At 42.6% G+C, this 17,317-nt stretch overlaps 1 protein-coding gene across 1 annotated transcript in view; it reads left to right on the top strand.

The window, feature by feature from the left end:
* PTPRT (protein tyrosine phosphatase, receptor type, T) overlaps positions 1–17,317 on the top strand; it is an 839,242-nt gene that overhangs the window by 208,551 nt on the left and 613,374 nt on the right. The window contains exon 6 of the mRNA XM_010829234.1: positions 10,121–10,414. Within this exon, the coding sequence (XP_010827536.1) occupies positions 10,121–10,414 (294 nt within the window). The remainder of the gene's footprint in view (positions 1–10,120; positions 10,415–17,317) is intronic.

A 17,317-nucleotide genomic window follows, 5' to 3' on the forward strand; every position in this document is an offset into this window, starting at 1 on the left:
AATTGGAGGATAATTACTTCACAATATTGTGATGGTTTCTGCCAAACATCAACATGAATCGGCCATAGGCATACATGTGTCCCCTCCCCACCCCACCCCCCAGGTTGTCACAGAGCACTGACTTTGGGTTTCCTGTGTCATGCATCAAACTCACACTTGTTATCTATTTTACATATGGTAATGTATATGTTTCAGTGCTATAATAAACACATTGAAAAAATGCTCAATATCACTCATTATTCAATTCAGTTCAGTTCAGTCGCTCAGTTGTGTCGGACTCTTTGTGACCCCATGAATCGCAGCATGCCAGGCCTCCCTGTCCATCACCAACTCGCAGAGTTCACTCAGACTCACGTCCATCGAGTCAGTGATGCCATCCAGCCATCTCATCCTCTGTCGTCCCCTTCTCCTCCTGCCCCCAATCCCTCCCAGCATCATTATTAGATAAATGCAAATCAAAACCGCAGACAGGTATTATCTCACACCGGTCAGAACAGCCATCATCACAAAGCCTACAAACAATAAATGCTGGAGAGGGTGTGGAGAAAAGGGAACCCGCTTCAACAATGTTGGTAGGAATGCAAACTGATACAACCACTGTGGAGAACAGTGTGGAGATTCCTTTAAAAACTAGGAATAAAACTGTCATAATATCTTAACTGGAATTTCTCCAAACTGAGAATATCCTGAGACAGGGGTTTGCAAATAGTTTATTTGGAATTTGAAGGGAACACTGGTTGAGTGGAGGGGAATTGAGACAGGAAAAGAAGGAAGGCACTAACCTAGTATGTCCAGTGACCTCATCAGAAAAGGGAAATTTGGGCAGAGAGACACAGACAGAGCGGGAAGGCCGTGTAAAGACAGAGGCAGAGCTGGAGGGATGCGTCTCCAAGCCAAAGAAGATCAAGATCAAACACTAGAATCAAAGTGCCAGAGAGGCTTCTCTGGAGCCTTTGGAGGGAGCAGGTCGCCTTTGACACCCTGGTGTCAGACTTCTCAGCTCTAGAACTGGGAGGCTATACATGTTTTAAGCCTCCTAGTTTGTGGTGTCTAGCTGCAGAAGTCCTAGGAAATCAGGATTTGTCCTTGGCTACAGGGAAGTTGCTTGACTGAGGGGCAATGCCTGCACCCCTAAACAGCCCATATCCAATTAATAACACAGGGAGACAAAAGGTTGCCCCCCTTGCCTCAGTGAGGAGCCGTGAAGTGGTGCATTTTCTGCTCCAGAGCACCTCTGGGATGAGGATGGCCTAATCTTTAGACAAAATCACATCCTGGCTCCCTAGTCCACCTTCTTCTGAGAACTTTCCTCCAGTTGGTCTCTGCACAAAATCCTTGTCTCCAGCTCTGCTCCTGGGACCCTGGGCTAAGACACCCTGCAGCACAGAGCACACAGCTGGACGGTGTCCCAGGGGACAGCTCGCTCTTCCTTTTTTCTCACAGAAGTCAGTTCATATTTTTATCTGAAGAACCAGCACTTGTTGCATTTTATTTTTCATTTACCTATACTTAATTTACAATGATGCGTTAGTTTCAGATGTACAGCAAAGTGATTCAGTTATACACACACACACATATTATTTTTTAATGGATCATTTAATATGATACCATTTTGTTTTATTATTTTTTTCACTTTTTGGCCACACTACATGGAATGTGGGATCTTAATTCTCTGACCAGGGATTGAAACCCACACCCCCTGCATTGGAAGCATAAAATCTTAATCGCTGGACCACCAGGGAAGTCCCTATATACATATATCTATGTGTGTGTGTATTCTTTTTCAGATCCTTTTCTCTTATAGGTCATTATTAATACAAAATATTAAGTAGAGTTCACTGTGTTGTACATAAGTTCCTTGTTGGTTATCTATTTTATATATAGTAGTACATCTATGTTAACCTCAGTCTCTTAATTTATCCCTCCTTCCTCTTTAGTAGCCATGTGTGTGTTTTCTATGTCTGTGGGTCTACTTCTGTGTTATATATAAATTCGTTTGTTTTAAAAAAAAAGAGAGCTCACTTAAAAAATTAATGATATTTGGCAAAACTAATACAATTATGTAAAGTTTAAAAATAAAATAAAATTAAAAAAAATTAATGTATTTATTTTAATTGGAGGCTAATTACTTTGCAATATTGTGGTGGTTTTTGCCATCCATTGACATGATTCAGACAAGAAAAGTGAGATGATAGGGAAGAATGTTCCAGCAGAGGGACCAGCACAGGCAGAAACACCTCCTGCGACCTCTGTATCACTTGTGAGGGGAGCTCAGTAGTCAGGGAACCTGGAGAGGTTGGGAGAGGCCAGCTCTTGGAAGCCTGGTGTGACATTCTGGTGGACAGCAAGTGGAGAAAGACTGTGGTCTGTATTTCAAAGTACTTTCTCACCGTTAAAACTCTTCACTACTTGTGTGAACACCGTAGACTCTGCTCCTTATCTCTGGAGATAAGCTTCAAGCTGAGTCTTAGCTCATATTAGGGATTTCTGCATCTGGCAGTTAGGGCTAATGTCATTCCATGTATCTTCCATATCTGTGGTTCTGAGATAGTTGACTATGATTGCTGCCAGGTTAACAAAGTACTGACTGGCTAGTTACCAGATCTGGCTTCTTCTCACCAAAACCACTTCTCTATGACCTTGAAAGATACATCATTTCATCCTCCTTAACTGTGGGGATCCTGGTCGCAATAGACAGTATAACATAGTGATTACAAGCCCTGCTCTGGGATCTCCCTAGGTTTGAAACTTGGTTCCTTTTCTTACTTGTGATTGTGAGCCATTAACCTCCTTAAGCTTTAGGGTTTTTAAAATTAGTTTATAAAATGGGATTGCTACTATCCCTTGCCTGAAGAATGTGCCAGGATTAAATAAGATGATGCATATAAAGTTCTTAGCACGGTGCCTGGCACACAGTGGATCCTAAGTGCTCACTTTTACTCTAATGAACTCACAGGCTGTGGATCTGAAATATAAGCACGCTTTTTATATTAACACTTACAGCACAAAGAGGGTTGGTGCAGCATTGAGGACAGGGGGCAGGCTTTGGAAAGGCCTGGGTTTGCACATAGTTCTGCTCATTCACTGTGTTAGAGGAGGAAGGTTATCTAAAGTAGCTGAGCCTTGGTCTCCTCACGTGTAAGATGTGTGCTTTGTGGGGCACCAGAGGAAAATGAATGAGGAAACAGGTAGAGCATTGTAAAATATTAGTTGCTATGATTAGGGGTTGGGGGCAGGAGGAGAAGGGGAAGATGGAGAATGAGATGGCTGGATGGCATCACTGACTTGATGGACGTGAGTCTCAGTGAACTCCAGGAGTTGGTGATGGACAGGGAGGCCTGGCATGCTGCGATTCATGGGGTCGCAAAGAGTCGGACACGACTGAGCGACTGATCTGATCTGATCTGATGATTAGGGGACTTTCAGAAGTGAAGTCTCAACTTATAGTGTAGGTGTCTGAGCCATGCCGAAAGCAGCCATGATTTCTCCTTATTAGGAGCTATGGGGGAAGAACTGGCTTGGCAAAGGGACACGGATGTGGTTCTTGATTCTTGTTACCTGTCGTCTGGGCAGATGAGAGGGGAGACTGACTGTTAAATACTCCTGGTGGTGGAGAGCACAGAATCCCAACAGAGGTCCCACTGGTTAGAGAAGTTCAACACTTAAGAACACTTATTTAATATGCTTATCTTTGGAATAAACACCCAATTCAGGTTTATTAGAGGACATTTGCAGAGACACACGAAAAAGAAAACAGTACTCATTTCCCCACAATCCTAAGGAAAAACCAACATTTGGTGTATTTCTACCTAGACATTTTAATAGGCGTGTCGGTGGGATTTTTTTGTTTGTTTGTTTTCCTTTAATTTAGTTAAAATTGGGCTTTTGTACCTTTGGAGAGTCTTATCTAAGGAGAAACTGTTCCATGGAAATTTTTCATGTCCAGTTTCAGAATAATTGCCAGAGTAAGGGTTAACCATTCACCATGCAATTGCTTACATTTAAGCACAGTCTAAATGCCATTGGGATTTCTGTCTTTTTTAAAACTTTGGGTTTTATCTTGGTTTGGCCTGGCATGAGGCAGGGATTCCCTTCTAGACTCTTACCTGAGAAACAAGAGTCTTGCGTTAGTAATCATCCCATGAGACTGATCCTTTTACTGTCCCAGTTTCTCCATCTCAGAGCTCGTGATTTCAGTTCACCCCAGTGTGGACTGGGATCTATCATCAAGTTATATAGATAGTACATCTTCCTGCATTTTTCAGAATCTAAACTTGTCTATCTATTGGCTTTGCCAATGTACCACAACTTAGTTGTCTATAAACATCTTGAGATATGAAATATCCTCTTAAAATCTTGTGTGTATTATACTGTTGTGAGTGGCATGCAGACCCCCTCAGTACGACTTCTTGGCTGCAATCCTGGTTCTTTAGATTACTAACCGTTTGATGTTGGGCACGTTACTTAATCTGCATCTCTTTCTTCTGCTCAGAAAAATGTGAATCATAATATTATCTATCCCTAGAGTTGCTGTGAAGATTAAATGAGTTAATACTTTAAGGCACTAAAGCAGTGACCGGTTCATCAAAACGGTGCATCATTTGTTAGCTGCCGCTGCTGTCGTTTGCAGTTACTATTGCTATTATCACCTTCTCTTATATTCCTGTGTTTCAAACTGAAATGATGAAGTACGGGAACTGATTTTTCAGTCTTTTTGTTTTGCATTGATGAAGATCTATTTTTGTCTAGATGCTTGTGGGACTTTTTCTTTAGTCTGGTATTTCAAAATATTGCCAGTATGTTCTTAAGTTTGAGTCTCATCATTGATTATTCCTACAACCCGCTGTGCTCTTCGTAGTCTGCAAATTCAGACTTTCATTTAGTTCAAAAATTTTTTCTTTAGCTACGTCTTTGATTATTGTTCTGTTCCAGGCATTTGATGTCTTCTCCCAGACGTATTCAGTTCTTAGCTTGGATGCCCATCCACTGTTCTCTATAACACTTTCTTTCTTTCTCTTTGTCTTGCCACCCCAACCTCTTATTTTGGGAAAACTTATCCAATATTTTCTCTGTCCATTTAAACAAGTCATTAAATATTTATCGCACATTGGCCATAAGTTAAGGTTAGACACAAAGACTAATTCTAGTTGACATCCACTGCTAGATTGGATGCTATATTTACTTATTCTGCTTTCTACTTGGGGACCTCATGGGCCAGAGATGCATGAGGTGGTGCAGTCTACTGCTGGCAACATAGTCAGGGTAGAGTCGGTAAACATATTCACATAGAACCCTATGGTCCTTGGGAAAAAAATCAGATATTTTTATACTTTGAACCATCTTTCGTGCTAAAGATGAAAATATTGAGAACCCCCAAGACTGGGTGGTGTGTCCAGGGTCACACAGCTAACTAGACGTGGAGGACAAAGACTCAGGCCCTGGCCCCAAACTAGATTTTCTTCTCCTCTTCAATCTTCTGTGCTGTATTTGATATAAGAGCCTTGCATGCTGATTGGTAGAAAAGCTAGCCAGCATGAAGCTTTTTCAATATCTACTGTGTGCCTAGCCTTGCGGTCTACATGACTGAGGCGTTATGAAGCAGAATTGAAAAGAAAAACGGGCATGGTTTGGTTCAAAGCAAAAGAAACAATATTCTAGTTGGGAAAAACAGCATGTGTGCAAGTGTGGATATGGCAGTGATTAAAAAATAGTCTCCGGGTACATGTGGCATGTTGGCGGGTGGGGCAGACTTGGGCGTTCCTGTGGAATGCTTCTCATATGCTTCAGTAAATGCTGTGCAAATAGAAAGGTGATCAGGAGGGAGGCAGAGGGTGATAGTGTCAGAAAGCAGTTTATGTTCACCTTAAACATACCTAAGAGCTCACTTCAATCTTAGTAGCATTCAGTTTTTCTCAAAATATTTGATTTCTGTCTGGATCAGACAATACACAAGCACAAACTTGCTCTCCAGCTATTTGAAGCACTTTTGCTCTCTGTAGGAATTTCTGGGGAGTCAAACTGTTACAAGTGCTCACAGCAGGAAAGAGAAAGACAGAATTGGTCTGGAGATTGCTGCCTGAGGATGAAGCAGAATTGCATTAAGGGGTCACTTCACCACCTACCTGTTGAAGGAGAGCCTTGACCGGTCAGGGGCGATTGCTGCCCAGGCCTCAGGGATGATGGCTCCTAGGGTTCCTGTTCTCAAAGTTCTTTGATTCCTGGTTGGAGGGAGGTCGGTACCATCTCCCAACCCAGATCTCATCTTCCTGAAAACCAGGCTCCCTCCCTCTTGATTTTGTTCCAACCTTTGTCAGCAAGGAGTACCATCAAATGTCAAACACTTCCTTCTGGCTTTGCACAGTTGATGGTGAGGGGCCAGGTATAGAGAGGTATTAGTCATTTCATATGTGAAAAGACTCATGAAAACACCAATAACAGAGGCCTCATGGACACTGAATCTGCTGGCACCTTGATCTTGGACTTCTTGGCCTCCAGAACTGTGGGACATAAATGTGGTTTAAGCCACCCAATCTGTGGCATTTTGTTATAGCAGCCCAAACACCTAAGACAGCCTCTGTGGAAGATTTCTACATATAACATTAAGTGGGCAGAGTCATGTTTTTTTCCTTTAAATATTTTAGCCCAACTGTTGAATCTATGAATGTGTTGGGTGGGTCATAGTCATGGGAACCTAGACATTTGCTGTGCTTGGTCTGGTGGAAATCTTAGCATATTTATATTCACCAAATATTTGGGAGCCTGGAAGCACTAGATCTGTGACCCCTACATCAAGTTCCATTTTCTTACATGGTAGTGCTCCCAGGCTTTAGCTCCTGCAACAAAGGGTGGCTTCAGGGTCCCTGAGAAGTGTCAGCTCTTGGGGGCATGTGGGCTGTCAGGAGAATCTCTGTGGATTTCTTTTATTCTCAGCATAGAATCTTTAAGAATTCATGCAAGGTCTTCAAAAAGGTTCATGAATTCCTGAAATGATGTACAAAACTCTAGGTAGTATGCTTATGTACATTTTCCTGAGGAGAAGAGTCTAGAATTTCTCACATTTCCATAGCATCCTGCATATCCGCCAAAGTTAAAGACGACTCGTATAGACTTCTTTTAATGATCTTTCTGGTTATCTGCTTCAGCATCTCCAGTATAGGAGGAGAAAACCATAGGCAGACATGCTACCTGGGCCCTGAGTTCTCAAGCTGTCTACACCTTCTTCTAGCTTCATGGGCTCTTCCTAGTTCTTGGTTTCCTTTCTGCTGACTCTGGTGGTTGAATTAGATGGCTTCATAGAATTCTTGCCATATCTGGCTGAATAGCTCATCTCAGAGAGGAAAACTGAAACAAGCACAATCTTTCTGTGCATTATTTAAAAAGGCAAGTACCTACCAAAAAAAAAAAAAAATCATTCCTCCCTTTTTTTCTCTTTGATCCACGAATTCGTGTGCCTTCTAAAGAATGCCAATTATAAATCAATAAATTAATAAAAACCGAAAGAACAAAAGAACAATCTGATGGCTTCTTGGGATCAGGTACAGGAAACACTGGGATGTAGTTTGTGATATATTCTTGAGTGATCACAGGGAAGGACAAGTCTGCATATGGACATGAACACTAGTGTGACATTTGAGATGGACACATTTATATCCTTGAGGGAATGTTTGTTACTATACTTGCACCTACCATCAGAAATACATGAAAAGAGACTAAGCATTTGGAGAGACTGATACTTGATTTTCTTTCTGATGGTCAGCAATTTACTGCTAATGCCTAAAGCAGGAGAGTAGAAACTAGGGTGGAAAGTCCATGGAAGAGAACTTATTGTAACCACTTGTTCAAGCCTTAAAGTATTGAAGTCTGCTGGTCTTAATTCTGTCCAGGGCCTGTATGTGAATAATTTTACTAAGGAATTGGGCAGAGTCATCACAAAGCTACAAAAATATCACCTTTGGGGCCTCATTGGAGACTGATGGGAACTCTGGAGAGTAGATAATGGTGATCGAAGGGTCTATATATTTAAAATACACAAAGGATGAGCCCAGAAATTATGTGCTTGCCAACTTAACTTCTCTACCTGGAACAAATTATCTAAAAATCAATTTGCAAACACCTTTGAGATAACAAGGCATTGAGTAATAACCTCCATGGGTTTGTAAAGAAAAGCATCTAGCTGGACTAATCTGCTTAATTTCCTCCTCTGACCAAATGGCAGGTTATAATAGTAGCAATTTGAACTTGTCCCTGAAGATCTGCTTCAAGTCATACTGAGAAAATATTGTCCATCTTTGCTTCATAGTGATTGTTCTTTTTCTGGAGAATTTTTGTTGCTAGATAATTAATTAGAAAACACTGAATGGGACCTCTCTTCCCAAAGCTCCCACTTGAGTTCCAAACTGAAACTGATACCTGCCTTAGTAGCCCAGAGGCCCTCCAAAAGTTCTTGAACGTAGCTTTGGTGTACTGCATCCCAAATGCCTTCCCCACCCTTACTTCCTAGTTCTACACCAAGAATCACTAACTTATTCATACCCCTGGATACATAACCCACTTCCTGAAAGCTGGTGCTAAGAAAATATAAGACAAGAAGGACTGGAATCCTTTGTACAAAGATGTTTGTTGCAGCATTATTTACCTTTGCAAAACTTGAAACTAGTCGTGTGCCCTGTAATCAGAGCATAATTATTGTAATTACCTGATGCACTGTCCTATCACTACTAAAGACAGTGATGTTAAAATCCACATTGTATATAAGCAAAGTCCTTTGGTTGTAATAAATGAGGGGAGAAAAGCAAATCTTCTTTGAGTCTATGTGTTACTGTAACTACACACAAAAATGATTTAAGTATATGAATAGAAATTGGAATGGAACATGAAGATATAAAAATGGCAATTATATTGGGTGGTAAGGAAGGGGGATTGTTTTCTCTTTCTAATCTCTTCTTTATTGTTGTTCCACTGCTGATTTTTGCTACAAATAAAAATAAATATACCCACACTGGTTTGTAGACAATGGGTATCAAGAGATAAACAGCCTTCCAAAGGGAGAGCTGGTGTTGGAAGGCAAGCTGATGTGGGTTCCCTTTTGCCTTACCTGCTCCACTCTCTTTGTTAAGTGATATGATCACTTGGGTTCTCAGGTTTTTAATCCATCAAAATGGAAGTGCTAATATCCCAAGAATGGCACTAATAATGCAAGTGAAACTTTCTGGTAAATAAGTATAAAGCAATTGTTAATTTCTGCAGCTTTGCCAGCGAGCTAAAAATTGCCAGGGAGAGGCCACCGTTAGTGCCTGTTGAAATTCTAGTCTATTTAGCTGAAGTTATAGAACTCAGTAGAAGAGAGGTGGCAACACATAGGAGATCCAAAATAGCTCAGCCTGACTTTTCCCTTGACCCCTGATTTCCCACTGGCATCACTGTGATCATGACCCTCTCTCTGTGGAGGAAGTTATTAGAGTTGTGGAAGAAGCTGAACCCCCATTATGCCATCATCCTTTTGCTAATTCAGCTCCTACCACCATTCCACAGATCATCCACTAACAATCTGTGTGTTCCTATAAAAGAAGTGTTTGTAAACCCCTGACTCCCATGGGTTTTGAACCAAACTCTGACTTAGTAAAGGCTGGTTCTCATTTGAGGATAGAAAACAGAATATTAACCCAGGCAGCTTCGCTGTGTTCAGGAAAAATCTTTTCCTCACAATGACCTTCTTTATTTCCTTTCTTTAAATGAAGGTGTTTTGATGAAAGTGTTAGTCGTTCAGTTGTGTCTGACTTTTTGTGAGCCCATAGACTGTAGCTCACCAGTCTCCTCTGTCCATGGAGTTCTCCAGGCAGAAATACTGGAGTGGGTTGCCATTCTCTTCTCCAACCCAGGGATCAAACCTGGGTCTCCTGCATTGCTGGCAGATTCTTTATCATCTGAGCCACCAGGGAAGATTGAATAAAGTTACTGAAGAAACATTGATTCAGGTATTTACATACAATTAGTTAATTAAATTAATTGATTTTAGGCTATTTTCTATGGCTGTATGGAATTCTGCCCTTTGTCCTCACGTTTGAAGTCTGTTCTGTAAACCATTTGGGTCTGACATCCTTTGCTGATTCTTGTCTTTCAGAGCCTCCCACGCCCATCGCCCCTCCGGAGCTGCTGGCCGTGGGGGCCACCTACCTGTGGATCAAGCCAAATGCCAACTCCATCATTGGAGATGGCCCCATCATCCTGAAGGAGGTGGAGTACCGCACGACCACAGGCACCTGGGCGGAGACCCACATCGTCGACTCTCCCAACTATAAGCTGTGGCATCTGGACCCCGATGTGGAGTATGAGATCCGAGTGCTGCTCACACGACCAGGGGAAGGGGGCACGGGACCACCAGGGCCTCCCCTCACCACCAGAACCAAGTGTGCAGGTAGGACCCTTCTTCCTGACTGTTTTGAGATGTTGTGCAGTTGCTGTGAGTGATTCTCCTCTTGAAGTTGTGACAGTCATTCTTCGACTTCTTTGATATGAGTGTGCATCCTGTTGGGGTAATAAGCAGTATTTGGTCTTGCCTTTGAGGTTCTGGAGGCATCTCTGGGGCCCTCCTGGCTTCCCCTGTGAGTCTAAGAATCACCTAACTCTGGCTCTAGTTTAGCCTCTCTAGTCCTAGAGAGTTTCCTGGATCGGACAGTATTTCCTGGGACACTGGTTCTTTCTCCCCAAATACTCCTGGGACCTTTGGAGTATGTGAGGCTTCCTACTGCTGACAGCACCTCTGAGGACTCTTGGTTCTGAGTCTTTGAGGGGTCCTGATCTTGTTTCTTTGAGGGCTCCTGGCTGTGTCCCTGAAGGGTCCAGCTCCGGTTGTATCTCTGGAGGCTCCTGGCTCTGACTATGTGACCTGAGGCTTCACTTGGTCTATGTCTCTGAGTGCTTCTGATTCATCTTGCATATCCTGTGTCTTTCTGATTTTAGTTTTCTCCCTGGGCTGGGCTTGTGACCCGAGTGAGCTCTTGGTTTTAACGATGTCCTTGAGAGCTCCTAGTCCTAGTTCAGCCTCTGAGGTGCTCCTGGTCCCTTCTGGCTCTGAAAGCATCTCTCAGTGGATTCTGAAAATGCCTTCATCCCTCAGAGCCTCCTGCCTCTGTGTCCCTTGGGGGCTAGACTCTACTAGGAGTCTGGGTTGGGATGGTCTGTCCAGAGGTCCTCTGAATTCTAAATCCCTACAGGCTCCTGGCTCAATGTTTCCTTCAGCCAGGCTCTGACAGTTTGTCTGAAGTTCCTGGTGATGCTAAAGAGTTTGCTGACTAGAACTGTGTCTGAGGGGGTTCTTTGTATCCAACTGTATCCCCAAGAATCTAGGCTTCTGTGATGTTACTAATAAGGGGAGCTAGCTAGGATTATACCCCTGATTTGTACCCTTAGATGTCTGACTTCGAATGCAACTCAAGAAATTAAAAGGACTTAGTGTTAATGTGGGATGTTTTTGTTTTTGTTTTTGTTTTTGCAAATCACATTATTTATTTTATTTTTAAGTAACCATTTGATGTAAGTACTTTTATCTCATATATAAATGAAAGAATTGAGACAACATTTTTAAAAGTTTTATCCAAAGTCATAGAATTAGCCAGGAGCACACTCAGGGTTTGCACTAAGGTTTTCTGACTCAAATGCCGCTGATCATTGGTCACACATTGGTAAATACATAGAGAGAGCTGTGTGCCATCAGTTTGGTATATAGGGCTGGAGGTGCTCCAGTGACCAGTGACGTGGCAACATGAGCCATTGACCTCTGAGGGGGAAAGAATCCCTTCTGCCTTCTGGGTGGGGAGTGAAGGACCCATCAGAACAGTCATTTCCATGGAACAAAAAGAAAAATAAAACAGTTAGGCTATAGTAAAACATAATGTGTGCCTAAAAATCACTGCACTGTTCAAAGTTACACAATAAAAGCTTCCAGGTTCATGGAGAAAAGTGGGACAGGGTCACATCTTTCATTAGTGACAGACCCATAAGAGAGCAACCTAGTAAAAATGGCACAGCTGTACTTACACATGTTGATCTGTATACATGTGTACAGTTGTACAACTGTGATACAAATGGGGCATTACTTTGAAACATCCTGAAGTTTGCTTGTGGAAGTGGGTGTCAGAAAGGCCACAGTCCATGAGCTACTGGAAGGTGGTGGAGGAGGACTGTCTGAAAGTGGTGGTGAGTTGATCCACGTGTGGATCAACATGGCTTGTAACACACACAGTGAACAGAGGGAGCAGGGAGATACTAGAGGCAGGTGGGTCTGGTGTGTTCCTACGTGGTTCAGTCCAGCTGAGAGCAGTTTTCTGCTCTACTAGTGTTTCTGTGTGAAGCATCACACATAGACAATGTGAAATTCATGTTATACTCACATTGTTCCCTAATGTGTCAATCATGTTGGAGAACATTTGCATTTTGGAAACAAGTGTTATAGTAGAATTGACTGTAACCACTTTAGTGCCTCTTGGTCCCCTGGAGAAGGGTATGGCAACCCGCTCCAGTATTCTTGCCTGGAAGATCCCATGGACAGAGGAGCCTGGCAGGCTACAGTTCATAGCGCTGCAAAGAGTCCAATGTGGCTGAAGCAATTGAGCAGCAGCAGCAGTGCCTCTTGGTAAAGCACGTAACCCAAAGTTGGTGAGTATTTCTATTGCTTGGGAATATTCCTTTGAGTGTTATTGAACCACCGTGATGAGTGGAGACACCATTTTCTTGATTGGTTTCAAAAACCAATCGTTGGTAGAATTCTTCATTGAAACCTGATTATAAAACTTACTACTTAAAAAAGACATAAGGATATGTTATTAAACCAGGTAATGCCTTATCTCAGCTTTGCAATTCAGTATTCATCCATAAAAATAATTGATTTGATCCTGCCAATGAGACTTTTCTCTTTCCACAGGGTTTCCAGAGGTTTTGATCTTTATAAATGATATTCAGAGTACTTTAGCAGCCCCCGTGGACTTATTTGCTGATGATCATATAATACATTTTGAAATTCAATTGCAAGATGATCATCTCAATAAAAATTTACAATCTATTGCAAACTGTTGCCACGGCTGTGTAATGGATTTTACATGTTGAAAACACAATTGTCTGACTATCACTATAAAAATTATGAGTTGAAAACACTGTGTGTGGTTTTATATTTCAAAAATGTTGGTGTTTAAGTAAGTTATGCCTAAAATCTTGAATAACCCACGTCTTACAAAATGTGTCATCAAAAAGGTAATCTTCTTTTTCACAATTGCTGCTGCTAGTAGAATGTTCTTTGCCTCATAATTAATTTTTAAAAGAATTCTAGGGCTGATAGCCATTTGTAGGACTGCTTATTGGGGTTGGTAGTCTGAGCTTTTTTCCTCCCTTTTTCTCTTCTATTATTAATCACACTGGAAATGTACTCATTATTTTAGAAAACAGAAAATGAGAGAATGTGGAGTGTGGAAGGTATAATTTCTACCCAGAGGAATTTACAGACCGGGTTAAGATTCAAACAAAACAGCAAAAAGGGTAAAACATAAAGTCTGGTATCGAAATAGCAAACTTTGTGGAGAAAAACAAGTTTGATGTGGAAAGAGCTGTCACATTGCTCTAGAGTAGTGGTTTTCAAGGTTTTGTCCCCGGATCCACATCATTGGCATTGCCAGGGGACTTGTTAGGAATGCAAATTCTCAGGCCGTGTCCTCTGACCTAGTGAATCAGAAATTCTGGGGCTGGAGCCCAGAAATCTGCGCTGTAAGGAGCTCTTTGAGTGGTGCTGTTGCACGCCCACATGTAAGAACCACTGATACAGTGACACACTCAGATACCACTTTGGTAGTACAGCCATCGTATTGTTTGATCATTGATGCAATTCTCAGAGGTAGATGGACAAATACTGAAGCACAGAATCATCAGACAAAACTTACAGATCAATTATGTTCTTATAGCTAAATCTCTTGACCTAAGGAACTGCCTATCAGATGGTTGGATGGAGGTTCCTCTGCACATGTGGGTGAGACTGAGTAATAAAGAGAGTGGTAACAATGGAGACAAGCTGAGCATGAATGACCACCATGCACAGCCGCTATAGTCTTGCTCATCACATGTCTACTTAATCCCTTCCATGTGCCAAACTCAGTGCTAGGTACTAGAGGCAGCGGCTCGCAACTGGAAGCCACAAGCTCAGGTATCGAGAAGATGCCCGGGACCCAATTCAGCAAGGGCAGATAGTGGTGTATTCTGGTTCTGCCAGGTTTGCCAGGTCACTAGGTAGATTCTTGGATGCACTGGGAGCAGATTCCAATCCTTAAGGTGAGAGTTAGCCATTAAACTGGAGCCTGCGTAGATTTATCCTACAGGAATATGGGAATGGAAGGATAAGAGAGCCACAGGTGGCACTCCAAGACTCAGATGCCTGGGAAATGAGCGATGGAGCTGTTTTCTGAGGTGGAAAGCACAAAAGATGGTTTAGGGTCAAGAAAGCCAGCCCAGGTTTGGCTGTGTTGTGTTTAAGGCGACGCTGTGAGCAGGTGATGCCAGATGTCAGTCTGGAGCTCAGAGGACCAGCCGCTTCCCTCTTCTTCCATGAGAACTACCTCATTGCACCTGCATTTCAAAGCCAAAAGGACTTCTTTGTACCAAGGAAAGCAATTTAATTCTCTTTCTTCATGCTGTTCTCTTGAGATGCCTCATTCAGTTATTTTTTCGTCGTCATTTTGTTACTTTTGCTCAGTTTACTCATTCACTGTCTTTTCTGAGATACAGGCCTGGGGAGCAAAGACGATAATGTACACCAAAGTGCTCTGAAAAGCTCAAAAGGCTCGTCAGATGCCTGTAATGAAACACGTCATTATTTGTGGCCATTATTATTATGGGTATCATGATTATGAATCATGATATCAAGACAGAAAGCTTTACTTGTCCACTTCTCTGGGTTGACTGGTGTTTGGAAGGGTGGGTCATCCCCCATGACGGTGTTTCATCATCCCATGGGAAATACCATTTCGGAACATAATGTATGTTGTAGCCTGGACTCTGGGAGGTTTTTCTGGTCTAGAATAGCAGGTGGTTTCCTCTGGCACATCCACAACAGCAGATAACCAGTAATAGGAGTTGGGCCCCAGAAGGGCTCTCTCTTGTCCATATCAGCCTCACCTTGAATGCCATCTCTGATGAGATGCTCATGTTCTTCCATGGAAGACCAGGCTACTGCTGGGAATCCGGGGTAGTTACTATTATCCAGTACCCAGTGTTAGCCTGGTTATTGTTAAACTCTGGATGGGATCCTACATAGGAGCAGAGAGCATCCATTAGATTGAAAGAGCAGGGACAGTAGTCAGGCTGTTGTCATCAACTGTCTTGAGTGCTCATGGAGAATCACGGGCATTGGCATTCAGAATGGGGCCCAAGGTCAATAAGTGGGAAGGTAGGTGAGAAAATGAGAGGTGCACAGATCAAACTGATCCAGACGGGCCCTGCATCTTTTCTGCAGGTACCACTGTTAGTGGCCTGAGCACTTGCCTGCTGATGTCTTAAAATCATCCCCCAGCATCACATGGAAGAGACTCTCCCTCATTTTTACCCAAATCTGCCTCCACACAACACTCACTCACAGATCCGGATCTTATTCTCAGGTGGCATTTTCCCCCTTATCTCAAAAATAGGTCTTCAGCAACCTAAAGTTGTCTCTCTTGTGCTCCAGAAATCGCTTTCCCCTCAAAGCCCTTCTTGAACCAGACCCTGGGCAGCTCTCTTCACATCAGAGTTATGGAATCACACATCAACCACCCAGCAAGCCAAGTGATCACACATCCCCCGAGATTGCTTACTCTCGGAAATCAAGGGGCCCTTGCCTGGGAATCCACTTCACCATGGTCTCAGAGAGTTCAGGCTAAGTGAAAAGCAACTTGATACAGCCAGACACATGACTGTATGAGACGAGCTGCTGATTTGGAGGGCTCTCTGCCTGTTACCTCCACCGGAGGGTTGATTGCACATTATATTTTATTTACATATTTATGGGTTTCTACTTGAAATGATATGTGTCTCCCTCTCTCTTTTCTCCAAGGGGATAAAAAAGAGAAATTCCAATTGCTGGACTCAATGAAGTGAGAGTAGCATTAGAATTTAGTGAAAAGAATAGGGGCTTTAGAGCTAAAAAGGTTCTGATTTTGATTTCAGGCTGGCACTTGCCAGCTGGATGAGCACGGGTGAATTATTTCTGTCGGTGCCTTAGTTTCTTTTCATCTATTTGCAAGAGATGATACTTGGACTATTTTGTTATGGAGCTTCAGTGAGACAGTTCATCTGCCTAGCAGAGAACCCAGGGTAGAGAAGCCCCTTTTAACGAATATTCAAATATTTAGAGATAATCTCAGGCCTGAGAAGATTTCCTCACTGTAGCATGATGGACTCTGCTGGAAGGGATTTCTCTAGTGGCTGTTCTCTGTACTTTCTCAGCAGTGGATTCCTGCAGAAGCTCTGGTGAGTGGCTGTGCAGGTCTTCTGGGGTCTTTTGAGTGGATTCAGTACCCTGAAGGGGCTGCAATGGTACCTGTTGATGGGAATGGGAATTGTCACTTTATAGTTCTGTCTCTAGTCTTAAGAGAGAGAAGCATGTTTTCTAGACCCTTCTCTCTTTTGGAAGGCCAAGGCTAGTACAAATGAGGCCTTGCAAATAGGGAATGGAGGCAAGACCTGACCCTCTGCGATGAGCATCTTTGGGTGGATGTGTTTTTAGTCTAGGGCAGAATGTATGGAAACAAAAAGAAAGAGGAATTCAGGATCTAGAAAATAAAACAGAGTTTTGTGAGGCTCTTGTTTTCATTTCTATAAGCCTCAGTTTCACTCTCTATAAGACGGGGGTAGCATCACCTGGCATAACTTTTAGGGCTCTGAATTAGAAGTACATGGGGCTTCCTTCTGGGCAGGATGGTGGTATGAGCACAGAAACATCTGACTCCGTCTCTGCACTGCCAAGATCCTGGCAGGAAGCTCCATAAATTTTAGGGAAACACAGCAGAATTAGCCAATAGAAGTCCGATCACCATTGTACCCAGCATCAAAGCAAAGTCTAAAGACCAAGAAGCTCTTCAACACTGAGAAACCAGGGGAGGGGCCTCCCATGCAGGGCACTGTTGCCAAAGCAGTGCAGGTCATCCCAGACTGATGGCAGCCACAGAAGAGGAACTATGACCACCGCTTCTTCTTTTTTTTTATCTTTTTTTTTTTCTTTTTTTTTTTTTAGGTTTTAAATTTTATTTTATTTTTAAACTTTACAATATTGTATTAGTTTTGCCAAATATCGAAATGAATCCGC

This window comes from Bison bison, unplaced genomic scaffold, assembly GCF_000754665.1.
Source record: "Bison bison bison isolate TAMUID 2011002044 unplaced genomic scaffold, Bison_UMD1.0 scf7180017864500, whole genome shotgun sequence".
Taxonomy (NCBI): Eukaryota; Metazoa; Chordata; class Mammalia; order Artiodactyla; family Bovidae; genus Bison; species Bison bison.